At 48.4% G+C, this 20,129-nt stretch overlaps 1 protein-coding gene across 1 annotated transcript in view; it reads right to left on the bottom strand.

Annotated features, from left to right (window-relative positions):
* Positions 1–6,961: 6,961 nt before the first annotated feature.
* Positions 6,962–20,129, bottom strand: part of ZNF697 (zinc finger protein 697) — a 33,814-nt gene continuing 20,646 nt past the window's right edge. The window contains exons 2-3 of the mRNA XM_081495546.1: positions 13,226–13,506; positions 6,962–11,646 (exon numbers count right to left, since the gene is read on the bottom strand). Of these exons, the coding sequence (XP_081351672.1) occupies positions 10,238–11,646; positions 13,226–13,469 (1,653 nt within the window). The 5' untranslated portion in view covers positions 13,470–13,506 and the 3' untranslated portion in view covers positions 6,962–10,237. The remainder of the gene's footprint in view (positions 11,647–13,225; positions 13,507–20,129) is intronic.

The following is a 20,129-nucleotide window of genomic DNA, read 5'->3' as shown; positions in this document are numbered from 1 at the left end:
GAGGGGAGTCATTTTCAGGCAGTGAAGAGACCAGCATGAAAAGACCAGATGCAGGAGAGAATGGAGGACACACCTGGAAAAACTTGATGGGTTACCTTGGGTCACCTATAGGAGACTGCCTTCTTTCCCCTTTCAGAGACCATTTGACATTTAACTACATGTCACATGCCTCACCTTCTCTGGAAAATTAGACTCTTTAAGAACAAGGAGCATGTCTCCATACCTGCCCCCTCTCCCCACGCCCCTCAATAACAAATATCAGTAGTCAGACTATGGAAAGTGGAGATTATTCAATATGCAATGGGAAACCACTGCAGATTGTTGTTCAGCTGTCCCTGGAAGATTACTTTGGCAGTGATGTGTAGGATTGATTGGAAAAGACTAAAAGGCTACTTCAAGAATGTAGGCAAGAAATAAAGGCTTGATTTATGTAGTGTTAACAAAGGGAACACACAGGGCAGCTGAGGCCAGCCTGAGGCAGAACAGACACTACTTTGGGCAAGGCCTGAGTGAGCACCCCACATACCCACTTTCTGAAGCCAGAGACCTCGATGCCCTTCCTTACTCTCCCTTCAGCCTATCATTCAGTCTTATCGGTTTCACCTCCCAGACACCTCCTGAAGGTGTTGTCTGCCTCCCTGGTAACCCAGCCTGGTTCAGGACCTCATCACCTCTTGCCTTGCCTCCCTGCCTCAGAGTCTTTATCCATGAAATTCATTCTCGGTAGTTTTGCCAGAGTTATCCATCCAACATAAAAACTGACCATGTCACTCTCTTCCGTGAAACCATCCAGTGGAGGAGCCTCAGGACTCTTAGGATAATCCTGAGTGTCTTAAGACGACACAGAAAGCTTCTTAACAGACTGGTGGTTGCCAAGATGGAAGGAGGAGGGGGAGGATATCTGGTTAGCAGATGTAAGCCTTTATATATAGAAAGGATAAACAACACGGTCCTATTGTAAAGCACAGAGAACTATATTCAATATCTTGTTGCTACCAAACAAGGTTCTTGGCCTTTCCCAATCAAGAGAAATTGACTAGAGGCCAGATGAGAAATTCAGGCCATGCTTTATTGGGGTCCCTGCTGCGGCGAAGGGGAACGGGGACAAACAACATGTTCCCTTACTTGCTCATTCATTCCCCTGCTGGGGGGGGCAAGCTTGTTCCTTTTATGGGGTGAGGGTAGGGGTGTGTCCAGGGGTCAGGTTTAAGGGGTGACTTAGTTGTTTTGCCCACCCTTTCAGTGGTATTGCATGCAGGGGGCATGCTCCCCACCCAACTTTTCCTCCAGGCTCTTCAAAAGTGGCAGGTTTTTTATTTCTTTGTATCTTTTGGATCCAGAATTGCCCCAACTGAATCACAGTTATTTTTAGTCCCGAGTCCTGTATAGTTCCTTTGTATTTTATTTCTTGAGGAGAGGTGTGTCCAGGTGCAAGCATTGCAACAGTGCAGCAAAGTGTCCCAGGTCCGTCTCACTATTATAAACCATAAACCATAACACAATGTTGTGTTAATTGCTGCTGTTTAGAAGTGATTCAGTTATGCATACATACATATATACATTTCTATGTAGCTGTATATATGTATATATATGCAAATGTATATATGTATTTAGTAGTAGTAGTGTTAAGTCGCTCAGTTGTGTCTAGCTTTTTGAAACCCCATGGACTGTAGCCCACCAGGCTCCTTTGTCCATGGGATTTTCCAGGCAAGAGTACTGGAGTGGGTTGCCATTTCCTCCTTCAGGGATGTATGTATGTATGTATATGTGTACATATACATACATACACAAATATATATATATATATACACGTATGTATGCATAACTGAATCACTTCTCTATAGCAGTAATTAACACATTATAAATCAACTATACTTCAATTTTAAAAGAAAAAATCTTAAGAGCTAGCCCCTGCCTACCTCTCCAGACTAAATTCCCACCAATCTCTGCCCTGTCTCCAGATTCTCCAACTTTATGCCCCAATAACAGGCCAAAATTGGGAGCTGCTGGCATGTATCATCTTTTACATATTCCTGTACCAGTGCATGGTGCTCCTTCTGCTTTGAGCTCGCCCACCTCTCCTGCCACATCCTTCTCAACTCCTTATTTAACATCCAATGCTTCCCATTTTATCACCTCTGCACCATGTGGATATCTAATCGCTATTCATATATTCTGCCTCCCTCACTACACGGTTATATTCTTGAGGGTGAGAACTCACCATTTCATCTCTATGTCCCCTATGCCTGGTCCTGTGTCTGTCACAAAACGGTCACACGATGGACAGATGACAGGTGGATGAATAGACAGACAGACAAAACACACAAACAACTGAATTGCTGAGGTGGGGAGCAAAGGGAGGCAGGGAGGCAGAAGAAATGACAATTCTAGAAAGAATGCAGCAATAACGTCAGGGTGTTAATGAACCTGAAGAAGTTGGACCCTCATTGTGAGAATCAGGAAAAAGAGAAGAAACTACACTTCTTAGGGGCTTAGGGGTAGAAATATGAAGAGTGAGTGAGGGATGAGTAAGTGAAGAGAATATGAGAGAAAAGAGGGTTTCGTGAAGGCAAAACTTGGCTGCTAAGATTTTAAGGGTTCTAGAAATTAGATATACAACCTGAAACAACCTCATGCCCAGAAAGTTTTTGTACTACAGAAATAAGGGGATCCTACTTTTACTGAAAAGCTGAACTCATAAGAAAATCTCCCACTCCCTTAAGTGACTCGGGGGGTGTGCATGCTCAGTCACGTCTGACTCTTTGCGACCCCAAGGACCATAGCCCAACCAGCCTCCTCTGTCTATAGGACTTCCCAGGCAAGAATACTGCAGTGGGTTGCCATGCCCTCTGCCACGGGATCTTCCTGACCCAGGGATCGAACCTGCGTGTCTCCTGCATTGCAGGTGGATTCTTTACCACAGAGCCGCCGGGGAAGCCCAAGTGACTCAGGGTAAGGACAGCTCAATCCAAGGTATAGCAAGTGCTTCTTAAAGCATCAAGGGAGGGGACTTCCCTGGTGGTCCAAGCGGTTAAGAATCCACCTGCCAAGGCAGGAAACATGCGTTCAATCCCTGGTTCAGAAAGATCCCACATGCCAAGGGACAACTAAACCCGTGCACCACAGCTACTAAAGCCCACGTCCCTAGAGCCTGTGCTCCACAAGAAAAACCACCACAACGAGAAGCCCTAGCATTCCGACTAGAGAAAGGCCGCATGTAGTAACGAAGACCCAGTGCAGCCATAAATAAATAATTTTAAAAAGCATCGGGGGCATCTGGGAGAAGTTCGTGGGGGAGTCCTTTTCCTTTGTCATGGCCCAAGATCCCGGGGGTCTTGAGCAGGGAGGGGACCTGGTATTTAAAGGTGTGAAAGAGGTTCATTATGACAGAATGGAGGCTCTGTTGGGACGGAATCCAAGAAAAAGTGGACTGACCACTCTGTTCGCAAGGGCAGGGGGCCCTGATAAATGATAAGTGAAGTTGCTCAGTCGTGTCTGACTCTTTGCAATTCCATGAACTATAGCCTACCAGGCTCCTCCGTCCATGGAATTTTCCAGGCAAGAGTACTGGAGTGAGTTGCCATTTCCTTCTCCAGGGTATCTTCCTGACCCAGGGATCAAACCCAGGTCTCCCGCATTGCAGGCAGACGCTTTACCGTCTGAGCCACAAGCGAAGCCCAGGGGGCCCTGAGGTCAGTGGCAAACTCTGGTACAGTCACCAGTCTGTCCTAGAAAACTGAAGCTTCTCATACGCAGTCTTTCCATCATAAACAGAAGAAACTGCACCAGCAAAGTCAGCCCTTCTTCTAAAATAGACGCTGGAGACAGGGCATAGGCATGAGGTGGGCTACTGGCCCTCCTGGCATGGACCCTGGCCATTAAGGTAAGGTGAGCCTACTCACTGCCAGGGATCTAGATTCCTCCCCCCAACCAGCTGGAGTGTGAAGTCACTGGTAGTTATGAGCAGGGCATCTTCACCAGCATGTGGATTGCGAGGTGACCCGTGTTTGACTTCATGCTCTGCCGGGAGGGCTCCCCTTTGATTTTGCAGAGCCCTGAAAATTACACAGCCAGCCCTGATTAGGCACATGTTTTTCAGCAGTGGGAATAACAACTCTTGCTTAATCATAGGTATACAGGGAAGGCTGTCTCCTGCAGGGGAAATCAAAGGAGCATCTTCTGCAGATAAATGTCTGCTCTGAACTGCTTCCATTGAATCCCTAGTCTCCAGCAACTTGGGGGGCCTGGAGCCTTTCAGTCCTTTCAGTCAGGATGAAATCCCTCCAAATACATACATGGGAATGCCAACCTGAGCACTGTACACACACTGATACCTTTTTTTCAACCTTGTTAAGCATAGGACAACTTGGTACTTGGGACACTTTGCCACCCACCTCTTTGGTTTCCAAAGCTGAGCATCTTGGTCACTGTGATGAGGTGGGTCACCTCGTCACAGATGGATACAGAGGGCTGTGAACGGTGTGACCTGGATCCCATCGGGGCAGCTGGAAATTGAAAACCAATGGAATGTGTCTGGGGTTAGCAGAAGTGACCTTGAAACACAGGCAGGCAGCAGGGAACTGCAGACACTTGAGCTCTGGCTGGGAAAGACAAGAGCACGACACTCATCTGCCCAAGCCGGGACCTCCTCCTCTTTCCCTCCAGCGGCAAAATTTAGGAAACAATTTGACTGCCAAGTGCAGCTGAGAAAGAGAAATGTGTGGAATTTTGCTTTGTTGAGTGAGCTGAGACAAGGGATGAAGGTCAGAAAGAAGGGAAGGCAGGCTTTCTGCAGCTGGCAAATACAGAGAAGGGCTGGTGGCAGCTAGCGATGCCCCTGGGGCATTATCTGAGGAACAGCAAAGACAGGCATTTTTCCTGACTCTTACTTATTATCTTTAATTATTTGGGGAAGGCATGTGTGAAACAGAGGCCTACCAAGAGCAGACAGGCAGCAGAGCCTGCTGTATCTGACAATACCCTTTGCAGTTGACTGGTCCCCTCTGTACCCCAAGGCAGACAAAAGGATTTGCGGCTTAGGAGTCTTACCTAACCATAATCCCCAAGGAAGAAAGGAGGTGCTTAATTCATCCTACAGACCTCTCAATCCTGGCTGAGTTTCCATGAAATACCCATTAAAATCACCAGGGAAGCCTTTATAAAATCACGGGTACTTGGACATCACCCCAGACCAGTTAACCAGTGACTTGAACGGTTTTGTTTGTTTGGGAGAGGGTTGTTTTTAAAACTCTCGAGATCAAACCTGTCAATCCTAAGGGAAATCAACCCTGAATATTCATTGGTAGGACTGATGCTGAAGCTGAAGCTCCAATACTTTGGCCACCTGATGTGAAGAGTCGACTCACTGGAAAAGACCCTGCTGCTGGGAAAGATGGAAGGCAGGAGGAGAAGGGGGTGACAGAGGATGAGATGGTTGGGTGGTATCACCGACTCAGTGGACATGAGTTTGAGCAAACTCCAGGAGATACTGAGGGGCAGGGAAGCCTGGCGTGCTGTAGTCCATGGGGTCACAAAGAGTCAGACATGACTTAGCAACTAACAAGGTAATCCTACCATGCAGTTAATGTTATGTTAAGAAAATCTGTCTGAAATGAATCAAACCTGGAGAATTCCAAGTGGATTAGACATACTTTCTCTAACTGGAACATGGATAGAGGCTGCCCTAATTGGAGCCCAGGTTGAGCATCCCCTCACCATGCAGCACCTAAGGCCAGGTTTACTGCTGTGTTCCCATAGGGCACTGAACGGGTACTTCAAATGCTTGGTTTAACATAGCTTCCCAGGGACTAGAAATTAGACTGGTGGTTGCTTTGAGCCAGAATAGTCAGGCTCAGGGAGAAATGCTGCAATCACAGAACTGACTGCCTCCTTATGGGACTAGAACCCAGCAGTCGCTGGCCCTGCTCAGCAGCACAAGGGCTGTGGATACTCACTCGAGGAGGCAGCTGCGATCACTAAAAGAAATTAAGCTGCCTTTCATGCTCTTTTCTATTACTTGTGAACCCCTTCTTTTCAAACTGCTGTGTCATTGTTTTCACGGGCAGAGACTAGCTAGAAAATACTTTGAGCAAAAGGTCAGTCTAGCTGATAAGTTCCATTCCATATTATCTGGAGTCATTTAGCTACATTTTTGAAAACTGGGGGAAAGAAAATACTTTGTTGTGTGATTCAGGAATACATTTTTTTACAGATCAGAAATGGGACCTGAAACTGCTTCCCTCCTCCATCACTGTAGTCTTCCTGCCTACTGCCAAAATTCCCCACAGATTGCTTCTTACAAGGAATGAAGACAGATCTTTGGAAATTGCTACAACAGTATAACATTAACACATTCCCAACAGCCCAAATCCACATTAGTGCTGATATGTTGCTCTGAATTATTGGTTAGAATGGGCAGACTACTTAGACATCAGCCAGTTCCAGAATGATCTAGGATCCACCCCAACATTCTAAATCAGGAGTGAGCAAACATTTCATGTGAAGATTCAGGTGGTAAATATCTTGGGATCGTGGGTCACATAGCTTCTGTCACAACTACTCAACCTTGCCACTTTAGTGCACAAGGAGCCATAGACACTATGTAAGAAGGCCAAGTAGAACTGTATTCCAATAATTTTTTTAAAAAATATGTATTTGTCTTTGTTGGGTCTGTTTTGGCACTCAGGATCTTTTGTTGCAGTACTTGGGCTCTCCAGTTGTGGCGGGATCTTAGTTCCCTGACCAGGGATCGCACGGAGTCGTCTGCATTGGAAGTGGATTCTTAACCACTGGACCACCAGGGAAGTCTCCCAATAAAATTTTATTCACACAAAGGGATGGGTTGGATTTGGCATCTTGCTGACCCTTGTTCTACTAGAGCATAACTTCCATAGATTGAACTGAGTGCTGTTTAATGGATGACAAGTGCTATTTAATGGGTAAAGAAGAAAGACTGACATGGTAAAAGACTGATCTGGATTTAATGACAAATATTCCATAGTGTTTGCTGAACACCAGAATGCTGTCCAAGGAACCATCATTTAAATAAAACAACATGAAAATAAGGCAATTCTCACATACACAAGCACACACTCACACAAAACCTGTTACTTTTAGGATCATTAAATTATTCACTATTATAACAAACAGTTGTAAAATAACATTACAGTGAAGGAAAATGTGCACAAACTTCAGAAACACAGTTCCGATTGTCTATGAACACAGGTTCTTAATTTGTACTTTTTCACATATGTATAGCCTCAGGATCTTAAAGAGGCCACATGGCTCAAGGGGTTAACTTATCTTCTCCTTCCAACTCAGAGCTCAATATTTAATCAAGCTATTTAACCTATTTAAACCTGCTCTCTGTTCTTCTCAGAAAAGTGCAGCCTGCACTTGACCCAGCTCCCCAAGAAACAAATGATACATTTGCCTCCTCCATCATGAATGAGTTGGTAGGAGTCTTCAGATGAACATTTTCAAGGGTGAACCACAGTTACCAGCGTTTGCTTTAGAAATACTAATTTTCTAGGACTAAATATAAGAAACAACTTCTTGAATGCATTTAACCTCAATGCAGCTATGTTCCCTGAAGAATCATAAGGAAAATGGAATCACATCTTAGATGCACCATGAGTGGGGTGTTGGTGGCTGGACTGTTTTCTTTTGCGCTCCCAGAAGGGATCCTGAAGTAGTAGCTGATAGAACAGAGGAGGCCAGTGACATCCAAAGATTTCTGCTGCCAGTAAATTATTGAACATTAGTTTCAGTCTCCTCTTCCCATTGAACCCATGCTCGAGAGCTGCTGCAGATGAGACTGCAAGAGTATGAAAATGTCATCAAAAGACCAAGTGACCCAGAATGTGGATCATAAACCCATGAATAACCAAAAGTTGGATGAGATTTCATAGGCACAGACTTGAGAGAACTTAAAACAGCTGGAAGAGGTAGATGTGCGTTTAAAAAAAAAGGAATAAGATTACCTACAAATTGGCTATATTATTTTCATGTGAGTCTTATACACTTAGTATTCAGACTTCAAGAGTCAGAATAAATGGACACTTGCTTTGCTCAGATTACTCTCAACCAAAATAAAAAGGAATTAGTATCTTCCAAAACTATCTATAGTTTAAAAATCTATTTGCATTTATGAATAACAATAAACCAATTTAGAGAGCAAGATCAACAGGCATTATACAAATCCAGATTTCTCAGGATTTTTTTTTTAAGTGTTATGATGGCAAAAACATGCTTTCCTACAGTCCCCAAAGAAGTTCTTTGCTAAAATACAACTGACCAAGTATAACTTACCAGCATCCATAGAAAGTTTTCTAAAACAACAAAAACAATCTTGTGGATTTTTTTTTTCCTTGTCAAGTGTGTCCAACAGTTTGTGAAGATGCTTTCATGAAAAGTAGAGTGTAACAATCACTAATAAAGAAAACAAAACAGCTTCCCACAACTCTACCTTCTAAAGGCTAACCTAAGGGAGGGATTTTCAGCATAGGTAACTGAAGTCTATACAAGAGTCATCTACAGCCCGGACTAGAAATGGAACATATCTAGGACACTATAATTACATGACAAAGACCAGCTTTGTCAACAAGGACATCTTTGGCCCTTCTAGACTAGCCTTAAGTTTTTCCATCAAGCATAAGAATTTTCAGTGTCCTTATTATATAAATCACGACAGGTTAGTCTTCCTAGCAGCTGAACTGGAGAGCACAATAGGTCAGACCCACCTATCCACATTGCTGTCTGCCTCTGTTCAGAACCGCCTGTCGCACTCCTGTCCCCCGGCCTTCCCTAAGACAGGGGTCATAATACTGTCCTGCCTCACAAAGACGGGAGAAACTAACAATCACTAAAAAGCAGAAAGCACTTTACAAATACAAAAGTGCTATTTTGGCATTTATATAACCACCAGACAACATTCATTGCTTGTGCTATTTGGCAATTTTGCATTTATACCTCTCCCTGCTTGTGCCCTCCTTGTGTCAAGTCTTGAGCTTTCTACTGTGCCTCCCTGTGTAGGAAAGAGAAATTTCTGCTCAGACCAGAGCCCGTAACCATATGGGTGGAGGTGGGAGTTGGAATAGCTCCCCAATCACTGCAGAGGGGGAGGGGTACACAGATACAAATGAGACAAAGGAGCCTTGCACCCCAACACGGGAACATCTTGATTTCCTGGATTGCTCACAGAAGGCCAGCAAAACTCTGAGCAAACTGACTTTTGTAGCAGGTCACTAGGGCAACTGTGGATGGCCCGAGTTTCACTTGAAACAAGCATCAAGCTGACCTGGGAAAGGAAAAGCCACACGTGGCTGGGACTGTTCCATTTCCCAGCATTTCAAGACCACAGATGAGACCTGGAAGAAACACTGGGCCTGGAACACAGCTGACACCGGGGGCGGGGGTCTGGTCATCCACATAGACCACCCTCACCCAGCATGGAGCTAGATTATTTTAAAGTAGCAAAGAACCAGGAGCAGTACCAAGAGCTCCCTGATCTGAAAACCAGTTACGAATGAATTTCTAAACCTCAGAGAGTCTGCCCTGGAAATGAGGGTGTGTAGCTGAAAATTCTGCCCAGTTTCCCCTAGACGCCTCAAAATAGCAGCTAACTGTGGCTCAGAGAAAGGAAGAGTACACAAAATATCCACTCCTGTAGGACTGACAAAGTTCCTGTACTTGTTGTGGGACTGCAGCTGATGTGGGGAGAGCAGGGCAAACAGTGGCTTAATACCTGGTGAAGCCAGGATAGAATTACTCATACCTGCCTTTGATTTTATCCCATAACTCTCACTCCATCTACACCCTCTCCCTGCTTCCCAGAGGCCATCACAGCCCAATCTACTGTGTTGCCTGCCATCCTGTACCCTCTCCCACCCCGCCATCTCCTCTTCCTAAAAGTCCTCAAAGTGCCTGCTCCTCCACACCCTTCACTCCCTACAGCGTGCATTTGATGAAATCACCACGCTCAAGCACATCTCCCAAACGTTTCACCGTTAGGGAGGAGGCAGGCAAAAGACAGCACCTCCCAAAAAACAACTTATTCCACCCACCCCTTCGGGACTCCTAACACCTAAAAGGCTCCCCAGTCATCCTCAGATTGTGCCTCCCGCCCTCCTCCCCCATTTCTTTCTATAGGGTCTGTCCCCAAGACACCTAGTCCCCACGTGATTTCCCACCCCGCCCCACTCCACCCCGCCCAGGGCAGCCTCCGTTGGGCCCAGCCCTAACACAGGTGCAGCTTCTGATGCTGCGCCAGGTGCGTCTTGTAGCGGAAGCCCTTGCCACAGCCCGCGCACTTGTGCGGCTTGTTGCCCGTGTGGATGCGGCGGTGGCGGATAAGGTGCGAGCTCTGGATGAAGCTCTTGCCGCACTCGATGCACGTGTAGGGCTTCTCGCCCGTGTGCGTGCGCTGGTGCTGCGTGAGCGTGGAGAAGTCGCTGAAGCGCTTCTCGCACTGGCCGCAGCGGAAGGGCTTCTCGCCCGTGTGCACTCGCAGGTGGTTCACCAGGTGGGAATTGCGCCCGAAGCCCTTGCCGCACTCGCGGCACACGTAGGGCCGTTCACCCGAGTGCGTGCGCTTGTGCGTGAAGAGGTGCGAGCTGACGCTGAAGGTCTCCCCGCACTCGGAGCACATGTAGGGCTTCTCGCCCGTATGCACGCGCTGGTGCTTCACCAGGTCCGAGCGCCAGCTGAAGCGCTTGCCGCACTCGCTGCAGCCGTGGGGCTTCTCGCCCGTGTGGATGCGCTGGTGGTTGGCCAGGTGCGAGCGGCGCACGAAGCCCTTGCCGCACTCCCCGCAGGCGAAGGGCCGCAGCGCCGCCGGCCCCGCGCCGCTGGCCGCGGCGTGTGCACGCCGGTGGCTCAGCAGGTGCGAGCTGAGGCTGAAGGCCTCGCCGCACTCGGGACACGGGTAGGGCTTCTCGCCCGTGTGCAGCCGCCGGTGCTTGAGCAGGTCGGCGCGCCAGCTGAAGCTCTTGCCACAGTCGGCGCACAGGTTGGGCCGCTCGCCTGTGTGCAGCCGCAGGTGGTTGGTCAGGTAGGTGTTGCGGCTGAAGCCCTTGCCGCACTCCCCACAGCGGAAGGGCTTTTCGCGCGGGGGCCGGGCCAGCGCGGGCCCTGCCCCGAAGCCCCCACCCACGCCCATCATCCCCACCACCGCTCCGCACTCGCCCGCGAAGCCGAAGGGCTCCAAGCTGGCGGCCGCGGCAGCCTCGGCCAGGCGGTGGATGCGCTGGTGCTGCAGGAAGGCGGCGCCGGGGCTGAAGCTCTCCCCGCAGTCGGGGCAGATGGTGGGCGCGTCCATGATGCTGGCCATCAGGCTGTCGAGCTCCCCGAGGTCCATGGACATGGGGTGGTGGAGGCGGCGGAAGCGGCGGTGGGGGGGCTTGTCGCCCCGGTGCCGACTCCCCAGGGAGAGGTGCCGCCTCCAGGGAAGCACGGCAGGGGACGGCTGCTCCTCTTCCTCCTCTAGCCGGTTCTCCCCTGCGCTCTCCTCTTCCTCCTCTTCCTGGGGACTCCGGGAAATGCTGTCGGACTCAGACAGCCCTGGGAACATAGCCATCTCAGCTACGCCAGATGGGTCATCCTCTTCCTCACGGCCTGCAACCCCGTCTTCCTCGCTCAGCAGCCCCTCTGGAACAGAAAAGGCGGCCATGGGGATGAATACGCTTGGGCGCTCAAGCGGTAAACCCAGAGGAAGCCTGTCTCAATACGAGTGTGGGCTACAGGGTAATCTCCTCCCCCGGGACCTCTTAACATGTCTCTCCAACGTCCCTGCCCACTCAACCCCCAATTCCAGCCTCCTTCCCACCTGGAGACTCAGGGATGGCCTAAAGCGAGAGCGCTCACCTGCCCCTCACCCCTCCAGTTCTTCAGGCAGCTGTCTCTGGGCCTAGGCCCCACCCACTGGACCTGGGGCTCTGCTCAGCGAGGCCGCCTGAAGGCCTGGCGGCGCTCTTGAGATGGTCAACTCTGGGCCAGGTGGGACTTTCTGTGATCTCAGAAGAGATCTGCGCTTTACTCTAGGACCCACCAATCCCTTTCAAGGCCCTAGCCTCAAAAGACAAGGCCACTCTGGCCAACCACAAGAAGAGACCACCTGGCCTAACTCACTGATCTGTTTTTTAGTATGATTGGTCAGTCTGCAACAGCTTAAGGTGGAACAACCAAACACATCCCAACTTAAGGGCTTTACGTGTGTGTGTAGGAGTGGTTGGGTGGGGAGTAGGGAAAAGGAGAGGTGAGTGCAGGATCTGGAGCTAGCTGGTGAGTCCACCTCTGGCTGCTTATCCCCAGGCATATGAAAGACCATTCTGTGCACTGCAGGGGTGGACACAGGGGGTCTGGGAGGTGTCCTGGGGAAGAACTGTAACCTCAGGATCCTGATTGTAAGGTATTTCAGCTCATTTCAGTCCCCAGGGCATCAGCAGGATCAAGCAACAAAAGCCCAAAGATGGAACCAAGGAAGTGGATGGAGGCCCAGAATTTACTCTTTCTAGATGAAGAACAGCAAAGATTTAGGAGAGCCCTTGGGCACTTTGGGTATTAGCCATGTGAACCAGGCAGGTCTTTTACCATTGGGTTTATTATCTGCAAGCAGGGATGATGACTGTAACTATAAGCATCTGGATCTGTGCTAAGCAACTCATATAACTCTCTAGCAACCCCGGGAAGGTAGGACCTAGTATTACCTGTGTTCCTTCTTGTGCTGTTACAAGTGTCATTTTATAGCAATATTTTGCATTATAAACTGCACGCCAGTGAGTTACCCTCTTCACCCTTGTTTACCAGTTACAGCTCCTCCCCAGACCAGACTAAAGAAAAGAGATGTTCCTCAGACTTAAGACGGTGTGTGTGCCATCGCTCAGTCATGCCCGACTCTTTGTGACCCCATGGACTTTAGTCCGCCAGGTTCCTCTGTCCTGCCTCTGTCCAGGCAAGAATACTGGAGTGGGTTGCCATTTTCCTGCTTCAGGACATCTTCTCAACCCAGGGATCTAACCTGTGTCTCTTTGCATTTCCTGCTTTGGCAGGCAGATTCTTTATCACTGCACCACCTGGGAAGATGCTATAAGGCGGTACAGAATCTGCTTAATGGTCTCCTCTAGAGAGCTGCCTCCTAAGAATGCTGCCCCTGATTATCACTCTGAAGGAGCTAGAAAACAATGTGAATGGGCTAACTTCCACGGAAATTCCCCAGCTCTTTCCTCACCTGTGCAGATGTTAGACATCAGTTCCCTCTCCTCTGAGTGTCCTCTTAGAGCTTCATCCTGTGGGTTGGAGCCTATCTCCTGCTCCAGGTGGCCTTCTCTCTTGTCTGCATCCTGTGGGTTAGAGCCCATTCCTCTTTCATCTGGGTCCCCTTCCCTGTCTTCACAGTTCTCAAAATCAGAGCCCATGCCCTTGTCTTGTGAGTCCTGGGCTTCACACACACCCTGTTTGTCTTCTTGTTCCATCCAGGAAGAACAGGATGAGGGAGGTGACCAGGAATACCTGCTCCAGACAAAACAAACATAGATCAAGATCATGTGGGTCTGGCCTCATCCCCTCACCAGGTCTAGCTTTGACTGTCATGAAAATTGATGGCCCAGTCCAATAAAATGTATCGAGTTCCAAGCTCTAGATGGCAGATCCTAGAGGCTCCATTTCATGCTTTAAATAGAATCAATCAAAAAGGAGGCTGGTCTGGGTGGCAGAGGAACAGTGGTAACTCATGGGGCCACATGCCAACTGTCACCAGATTACAGTCGATCCGCTTCCATCTATGAAATGGATGGGTTTCCCTGGTGGCTCAGACAGTAAAGAATCTGCCTGCAATTCAGGAGACCCGAATTCAATCTCTGGGTTGGGAAGATACCCTGACCAGAGAAGGGAATGGCTACCCACTCCAGTATTCTTGCTTAGAGAATTCCATGAACAAAGGAGCCTGGCGGGCTACAGTTCATGGAGTCACAGAGAGTCAGACAGGACTGAGTGACGAACACTTTCATGAAGTGGATTATTCTATTAGCATGGCTCTATAGCTTTAACAGTGGGGTAACAGAGGTATTCCCATTTTACAGATGAGAAAACTTGAAGCTCAAAAAGAGGACCCCACAAGCGTAAGGCCAACTTGTAAGCAGTACCATTCTGGGTACCATACCCTGCCATCTTAGTTTTATGAGTTTCTGGTGACACTTATTTGATTTCTTTATTGATATAAAATTTTTCTTGCTGGTGTTAGTGACAGTGCTCAGCCTTCTCCAGGGGATCTTCTGACCCAGGGATCAAACCCAGGTCTCCTGCACTGCAGGCAGATTCTTTGCTGTCTCAGCCAGATTGGCAGAAATTGGGGATTAAACTAATCATGCTGCCTCAAAGTTCCATGAGTTCTTTACTCTTGTTAAAGCTTGCCCTTCTCTAAATATACACAATTTTTATTTGTCAATTATACCTCAGTAAAACTGGGTGGGGGGGGCATCTTGACCTCCTGAAACCCACAACAGTCTTTGTGAGGATTTTTAGCCAATTAGGAGGGAGCCTCAAAGGAACCAGAGAAAAAGTACAGTCAAGACACAAGAATAACAGAAGCATCAGTATACTGACTTCTCATCTAAGATTGTGTTACTACCAGCAGAAGCACCTGGCTCTGCAGTGAGGACTTGCTGCTTCCTGTGAGTAGTGAGCCAAGAAGTTCAAGCTTTAGTAGGTCTCAAGGGGACAGGTGGAGGGACCCTCTGTATTAGAAGCCATCTCTAGAACCTGATTACATATTTTGCCTTATTTATGCACTTTAATTGTAGATCGACCTTAATAGGAACATCCCCTGGCACAATCAGCAAAACTAAAACAGAGAGGTGTGGTACCCAGAATGGTACTGTTTACAAGTTAGCCTTAGGCTTGTGCAGTCCCCTTTTTGAGCTTCAGGTTTCTCATCTGTAAAATAGGAATACCACTCTTACCCCAACATTAAAAGCTATAGAGCCATTTTAATAGAATAATCCACTTCATGAAAGTGAAAGTGTTAGTCACTCAGTCGTGTTTGACTCTCTGTGACCCAATGGACTAGACTGCCAGGCTCCTATGTTCATGGAATTCTCCAGGCAAAAATACTGGAGTGGGTAACTATTCCCTTCTCTGGGGGATCTTCCTGACTCAGGGATCAAACTCAGGTCTCCTGAATTATAGGCAGATTCTTTACTGTCTGAGCCACCAGGGAAACCCATCCACTTCATGGATGGAAGCGGATCAAACTGTAGTCCAGGGAGAGTTGGTATGTGGCCTCACGAGTTGACACTGTGCCTCTGCCACCCAGAGCAGCCTCCTTTTCAATTGATTCTCTTTACTTTAAAGCATGAGGTGGAGCTTTTAGGATCTGCCATCTACAGAGCCCCTCTACAGAACAGGCCATCATGTGAGCTGTAGAGAGAAGGTGACATCAGATTCCTAAACCTTTTGTAGATATCAGGTTTATATATCAAATGTATAGGGCGCCCTGCCAAGTCTGAGCACTTGAGCCAAAAATAATTGACCCCTGCCATCTATCACTCTTACAGCTTAGCTCAAGGCAGCAAAACAGTTTATAGGTCAAAGATCTTGGACTGACTTTGAAGTGTCCAGCTCTTTCTCTGCCTCGGCAGTCCCCAAACAGGACTTGCAAGAATATGACTGAGCAGTGGGACTTCCTGGTGGCCCAGTGGTTAAGACTTTGCCTTCTAATGTGGGGGAGTGGGGGGTGGGTTCAATCCCTGGTCAGGGAGCTAGGATCCCACCTGCCTCGCAGGCAAAAAAACTGAAACATAAAGCAGAAGGAATATTGTGAAAAATTCAACAAAAGAGTTTAAACATGATCCACATCAAAAAAATCTTTGGAAAAAAAATTATGGTTGAGTAAGATGCCCCTACTTCAGCTTTTCCTGCCTGCTTCCACTGAGAGGGCTTCCTAGAGGCAGCCTGGGCTCTGCAACCGGACTCTTGGGCATGGAAAGCAGGAGTTATGAGAAGCCGCCATTCCAGTGGGGCCAGCCTTCCCCCAGAGCCCAAGGCAAGTCAGTAAACCTCTTATTGTTTCAGTGTCCTCATCAGTGCAAGGAGGATAATGCTACTTAATCTTTCTCTCAGGGAGGGTGTCAGAAGGAAACATTAAAAAAGCACTTTGGAAAATACTTGAACTTGATATTCTGAGAAGTCCAGATGTGGCATTCACAGTCTTCTTCTAAGTCCTGATGCCATTTCAACAGACCTCAGAGACACAGCAGCCCCTCCTTAATTTTGACAGGCTCATGGCCCTAAAGAACACATTATATCTATCCTCAGAGTTGATGATGTGTGTGCTCTGTGTGTGCCAAGTCGCTTCAGTCGTGTCTGACTCTTTGTGACTCTATGGACTGTAGCCCATTAGGCTCCTCTGTTTCTGGGAATCTCCAGGAAAAAATTCTGGAGTGGGTTGCCATGCCCTCCTCCTGGGTATCTTCCTGACCCAGGGATGGAACTCATGTCTCTTATGTCTCCTGCATTGGCAGGTGGGTTCTTTACCACCAGCGCCATCTAGAGTTGATGATATACTCCCTCAATTAGAGGGAAAAATCAAGCCTTTCTCTTAAACATCACAGGAAAATGTCTGGGACTGAGGATGGTCACTCAGCAGTATCCTGAGACACAGCAGAGTCCCTTTAGAACGTGTAACTGGCTACAGTGCCAGGTCCCAAATGCAGGATTAGGCTACAGGAGAAAATCCCTTTAAAGCCATAAACTGTTTAAGAAGTCTATCCCTCAAGGGACTCTTGACCCTAAATCACTTCTACCCGTCACTCTCTTGTCTCCTGGAGCTCAGTCTCTATAATAGACAGCTACACCCCTTGGGTCAGCATGTGTAATACACTATGAAGGTAAGGGGTGGAGAGGTAAGAGGAAGGTTTGTGACCTACTGGTTTGCTAGTGACTAAAAGCAAAAGCAGCAGAGAGGTGGGGGGGAACTTAAAGGGAACCTAATCAATTATTTCTGCCAACCTAAGACCAGCAAGAAGAATTTTATATCCATAAAGCAAATCAAATAAGAATGAGCGTCACCAGAAACTCATAAAACTAAACTGGCAGGGTAGGTACAGAAATGACTGCTGCTCTCCACCATGAGGGGCAGGGCTTAAGGGTCTACATTGGGAAGCAGGAAATCTTAGGGTTTTACATCTAAGCCTTTTAAGAAGGACAGAGCGCCTTCTCAGAGAACATACCAGACAGCAAAGATGCAACAGTGGACTTTCTGATTGTGATTTCTTGGGAACCAAGAGACAGTTCATACCAGAGACACTAAATAAATAAACATTTTTTTTTTAGATTTAAGTGGGGAGACAGGAGGAGAGGCAGAGTCTGAGTTCCCCATTTAGGGCTGGTGTATGAAATTCATAATGGTGCCCTACTCAGAGTTATGGAGGCTCTGAGCTCCCAAAGGGAGGATGTCCAGATCCTTATTCATACCAGGGGAGGGAGGATTAGGTTATGTTCTAAGAAGAGTGGGAAGCTTCTGTCACCTCGAGAGATACATTCATGGTACAACATCTCCAATTTGTTAAAAAATGCATTATGTTCGTGCAAAACCAGAATATGCACTCAGCTCCATCCATCATATCACAGGGTTCTAGGCAGCTATCAAGTAACAGAGAAGGCTATTTAGAGGTAAGGAAGGGCAGTCACAATGTATTATTAGATGAAAACTAGCTGGTTTAAAAATAATCCCGTTTATTAGGATATGCACACTAGCATACATATCGTGATACACGTTTACACAGGTTCAGAGAGGAAAATCAGAAGATTACTTATTAAAATGTTAAACCATCTCTTGGTCATTTCTAGGGACTTAACATCATTTAATCTTAACAACAACCTAATGAAGCAGGGTATGCATTTCATCTTCAGAGAGGAGGAAAATGAAAAAATCAAAATGTTAGTCACTTAGTCGTGTCCAACTCTTTGCGACCCCATGGACTGTTGCCCACCAGGCTCCTCTGTCCAAGGGATTCTCCAGGCAAGAGTACTGGAGTGGGTTGCCATGCCCTCCTCCAGGGGATCTTCCTGAACCAAGGATCGAACCTACGTCTCTTACACCTCCTGCATTGGCAGGCAAGTTCTTTACCACTAGCACCATCTGGTTCTAATCACTGAACTAGCACGGAGAGCCTCGATTTTGACCACCACAGACACTGTGCTATGTGACTCTAAGTATTTGCCCCTCTTGACTTCTGTTCGATGAGGAGATTGGGTTTGGATGTGCCTGAATCCACTTCTCAAAGTCACGTGACAAGAAAGGCGCGTGAATCCAGGGAGGCACCGTTGTCAGTTTCCTTAGACATTTCCAGCCCCAGCTTGTTTACTTGACCCCCCACCCACCAGCTGTTAGCTCCCTCAACACCCACCAGCGCCACCACAGAAACCTCCTCCAGGGTCAGATCACTTCAGGGTGGGATCAGCCAACTTTGCCAAGACTGCTCGGATCCTAGTTTTCAGAATTTGCAGTATATTCATGTTCCTTTCTTCTCAACCCACACCCTCCCCACATCCCAAAATAGAGTAATGTTTCTAACTGTTAAGTCACTAGGCTGCAGTGCCTTCCAGACAAACTCAACCCCATCTGAAAGATTAGTCTGAAGATACTGCTACAGAGTGGAAATAAATGTGATCAACTATGGTGGAAGGAGGGAGGGAGGGTGGGAGGGAATGCCGTGGAAGAAGGGGAAGTGAAGCCAGCAGCTGGGCCAGAATTGGAATTTAACCTGCCTGAGTTTATTGGCACCTTCTCCCAGTAGCCCCTCTCTGGACCTCTAGAAAGGCAAAAGCCATTCCTTTCCAACAGCAGAAGCCTCCCCACTTTATAGATTCAACCTCCCTTCCTGCCAAGAGGTGGAAGCCGAAAAGCACACACCTCTCCCCCACTTTCTCATGCAAGAGCCATTGACCCTCCTTTTCTGGGGCCTTGTGCAGGGAACCGCGAGTCCCGCCACCTGCTGGTGGGGATGGGAGTGGTAGAGGGTGGTGCTCACAGCTCCCCTGTGGCCAGATGTCTTCCATTGGGACCACCAATGGAGCTGACCCTGCACGAGAGGGCATCCCTCTCATTTGAGTAATTCTGTGGGGTGAGCACCGAGGGTCACCCAGTTTTCCATGTGACAAGAACTTAGGCTCGCCAGCTGAGCTCCAGGTGACAGGGCTCCGAGGTATTGTCAGGCCTCTCCAGTCTCCTTGCCATCGCATTCCTACTCCCAGGGAAGAGGACAGATGCCCCTCACCCCAGGAGCAGGTCCACCTGTAGCTCCCCACCCCCTAACACCCCCAACCCCCAGGCAGGGCAGGCGGGACCAAGCTGGGGGAGCCGCCGCCTGAGCACAGACCTCTCCCTGGCCATTCTCAGGCAGGATGGGGAGTCATGTGCCAAGGCCACTGCCAGGTGGCCGGGAGCCAGGCCGGCGGGGCTGTCATGTCAGGGGAAGGAAGCGGCCAGGAGCAGCTCCTTTCCTGTCCCCTTTGCTCTGGCGGGTCCCTTCCTTACCTCGGAGCGGCTCAGTCTCCCGCCTCCCCCACAGCCCCGGTGCCTCCTCCCTTCACTTCCCACGCCCCCTGCGCACCAAGCTCTCCCTGGGGAGAGTTTCCATCGTCGAGTCCAACAGGGACGCCCGGCTGGGTAAAATGTTGGAAAAACAATTTAAGTCTGTGGCTCCCAAGGCTGAACTCATGACTGTAACTGGGGTCTAACCGGGAATTCCAGGGGGTTAATTATTTGTCAGTCTTCAAGCATCAACTGGGTAAACAGTCAACCAGGGGCATGTGGCCATGGGAGCCCTGCCTCCTCTTGAGTGAGCCTGTGGTCAGAAAGGATGCAAAGGGCAAAGAACTCCATCCCCATACAGGGAGGAGATGCCTCCAGTGAACCCCGGGAATGTGTCCACATCCCAGGGGGCAGCTGACTTCCCAGGCACACACCCAGACTGTCCAGCCCCACATGCCAACCTCCCAAGTGGCAGACTGCTGTGGTGAGGTGCATGGTGATTCCAGACAGAGCCAAAAGATTACTGCAGCTAAGTACTGACCACTCTCCAGACAGGAGAAGCTAAAATAATATGGTTTCCTCCTTGTGGTTACTGGTTTGT

This window comes from Giraffa tippelskirchi, chromosome 5 (genome assembly GCF_054371585.1).
Source record: "Giraffa tippelskirchi isolate mGirTip1 chromosome 5, T2T-mGirTip1v1.2.pri, whole genome shotgun sequence".
Lineage (NCBI taxonomy): Eukaryota > Metazoa > Chordata > Mammalia > Artiodactyla > Giraffidae > Giraffa > Giraffa tippelskirchi.
This window is presented reverse-complemented; position numbering and strand designations above follow the sequence as displayed.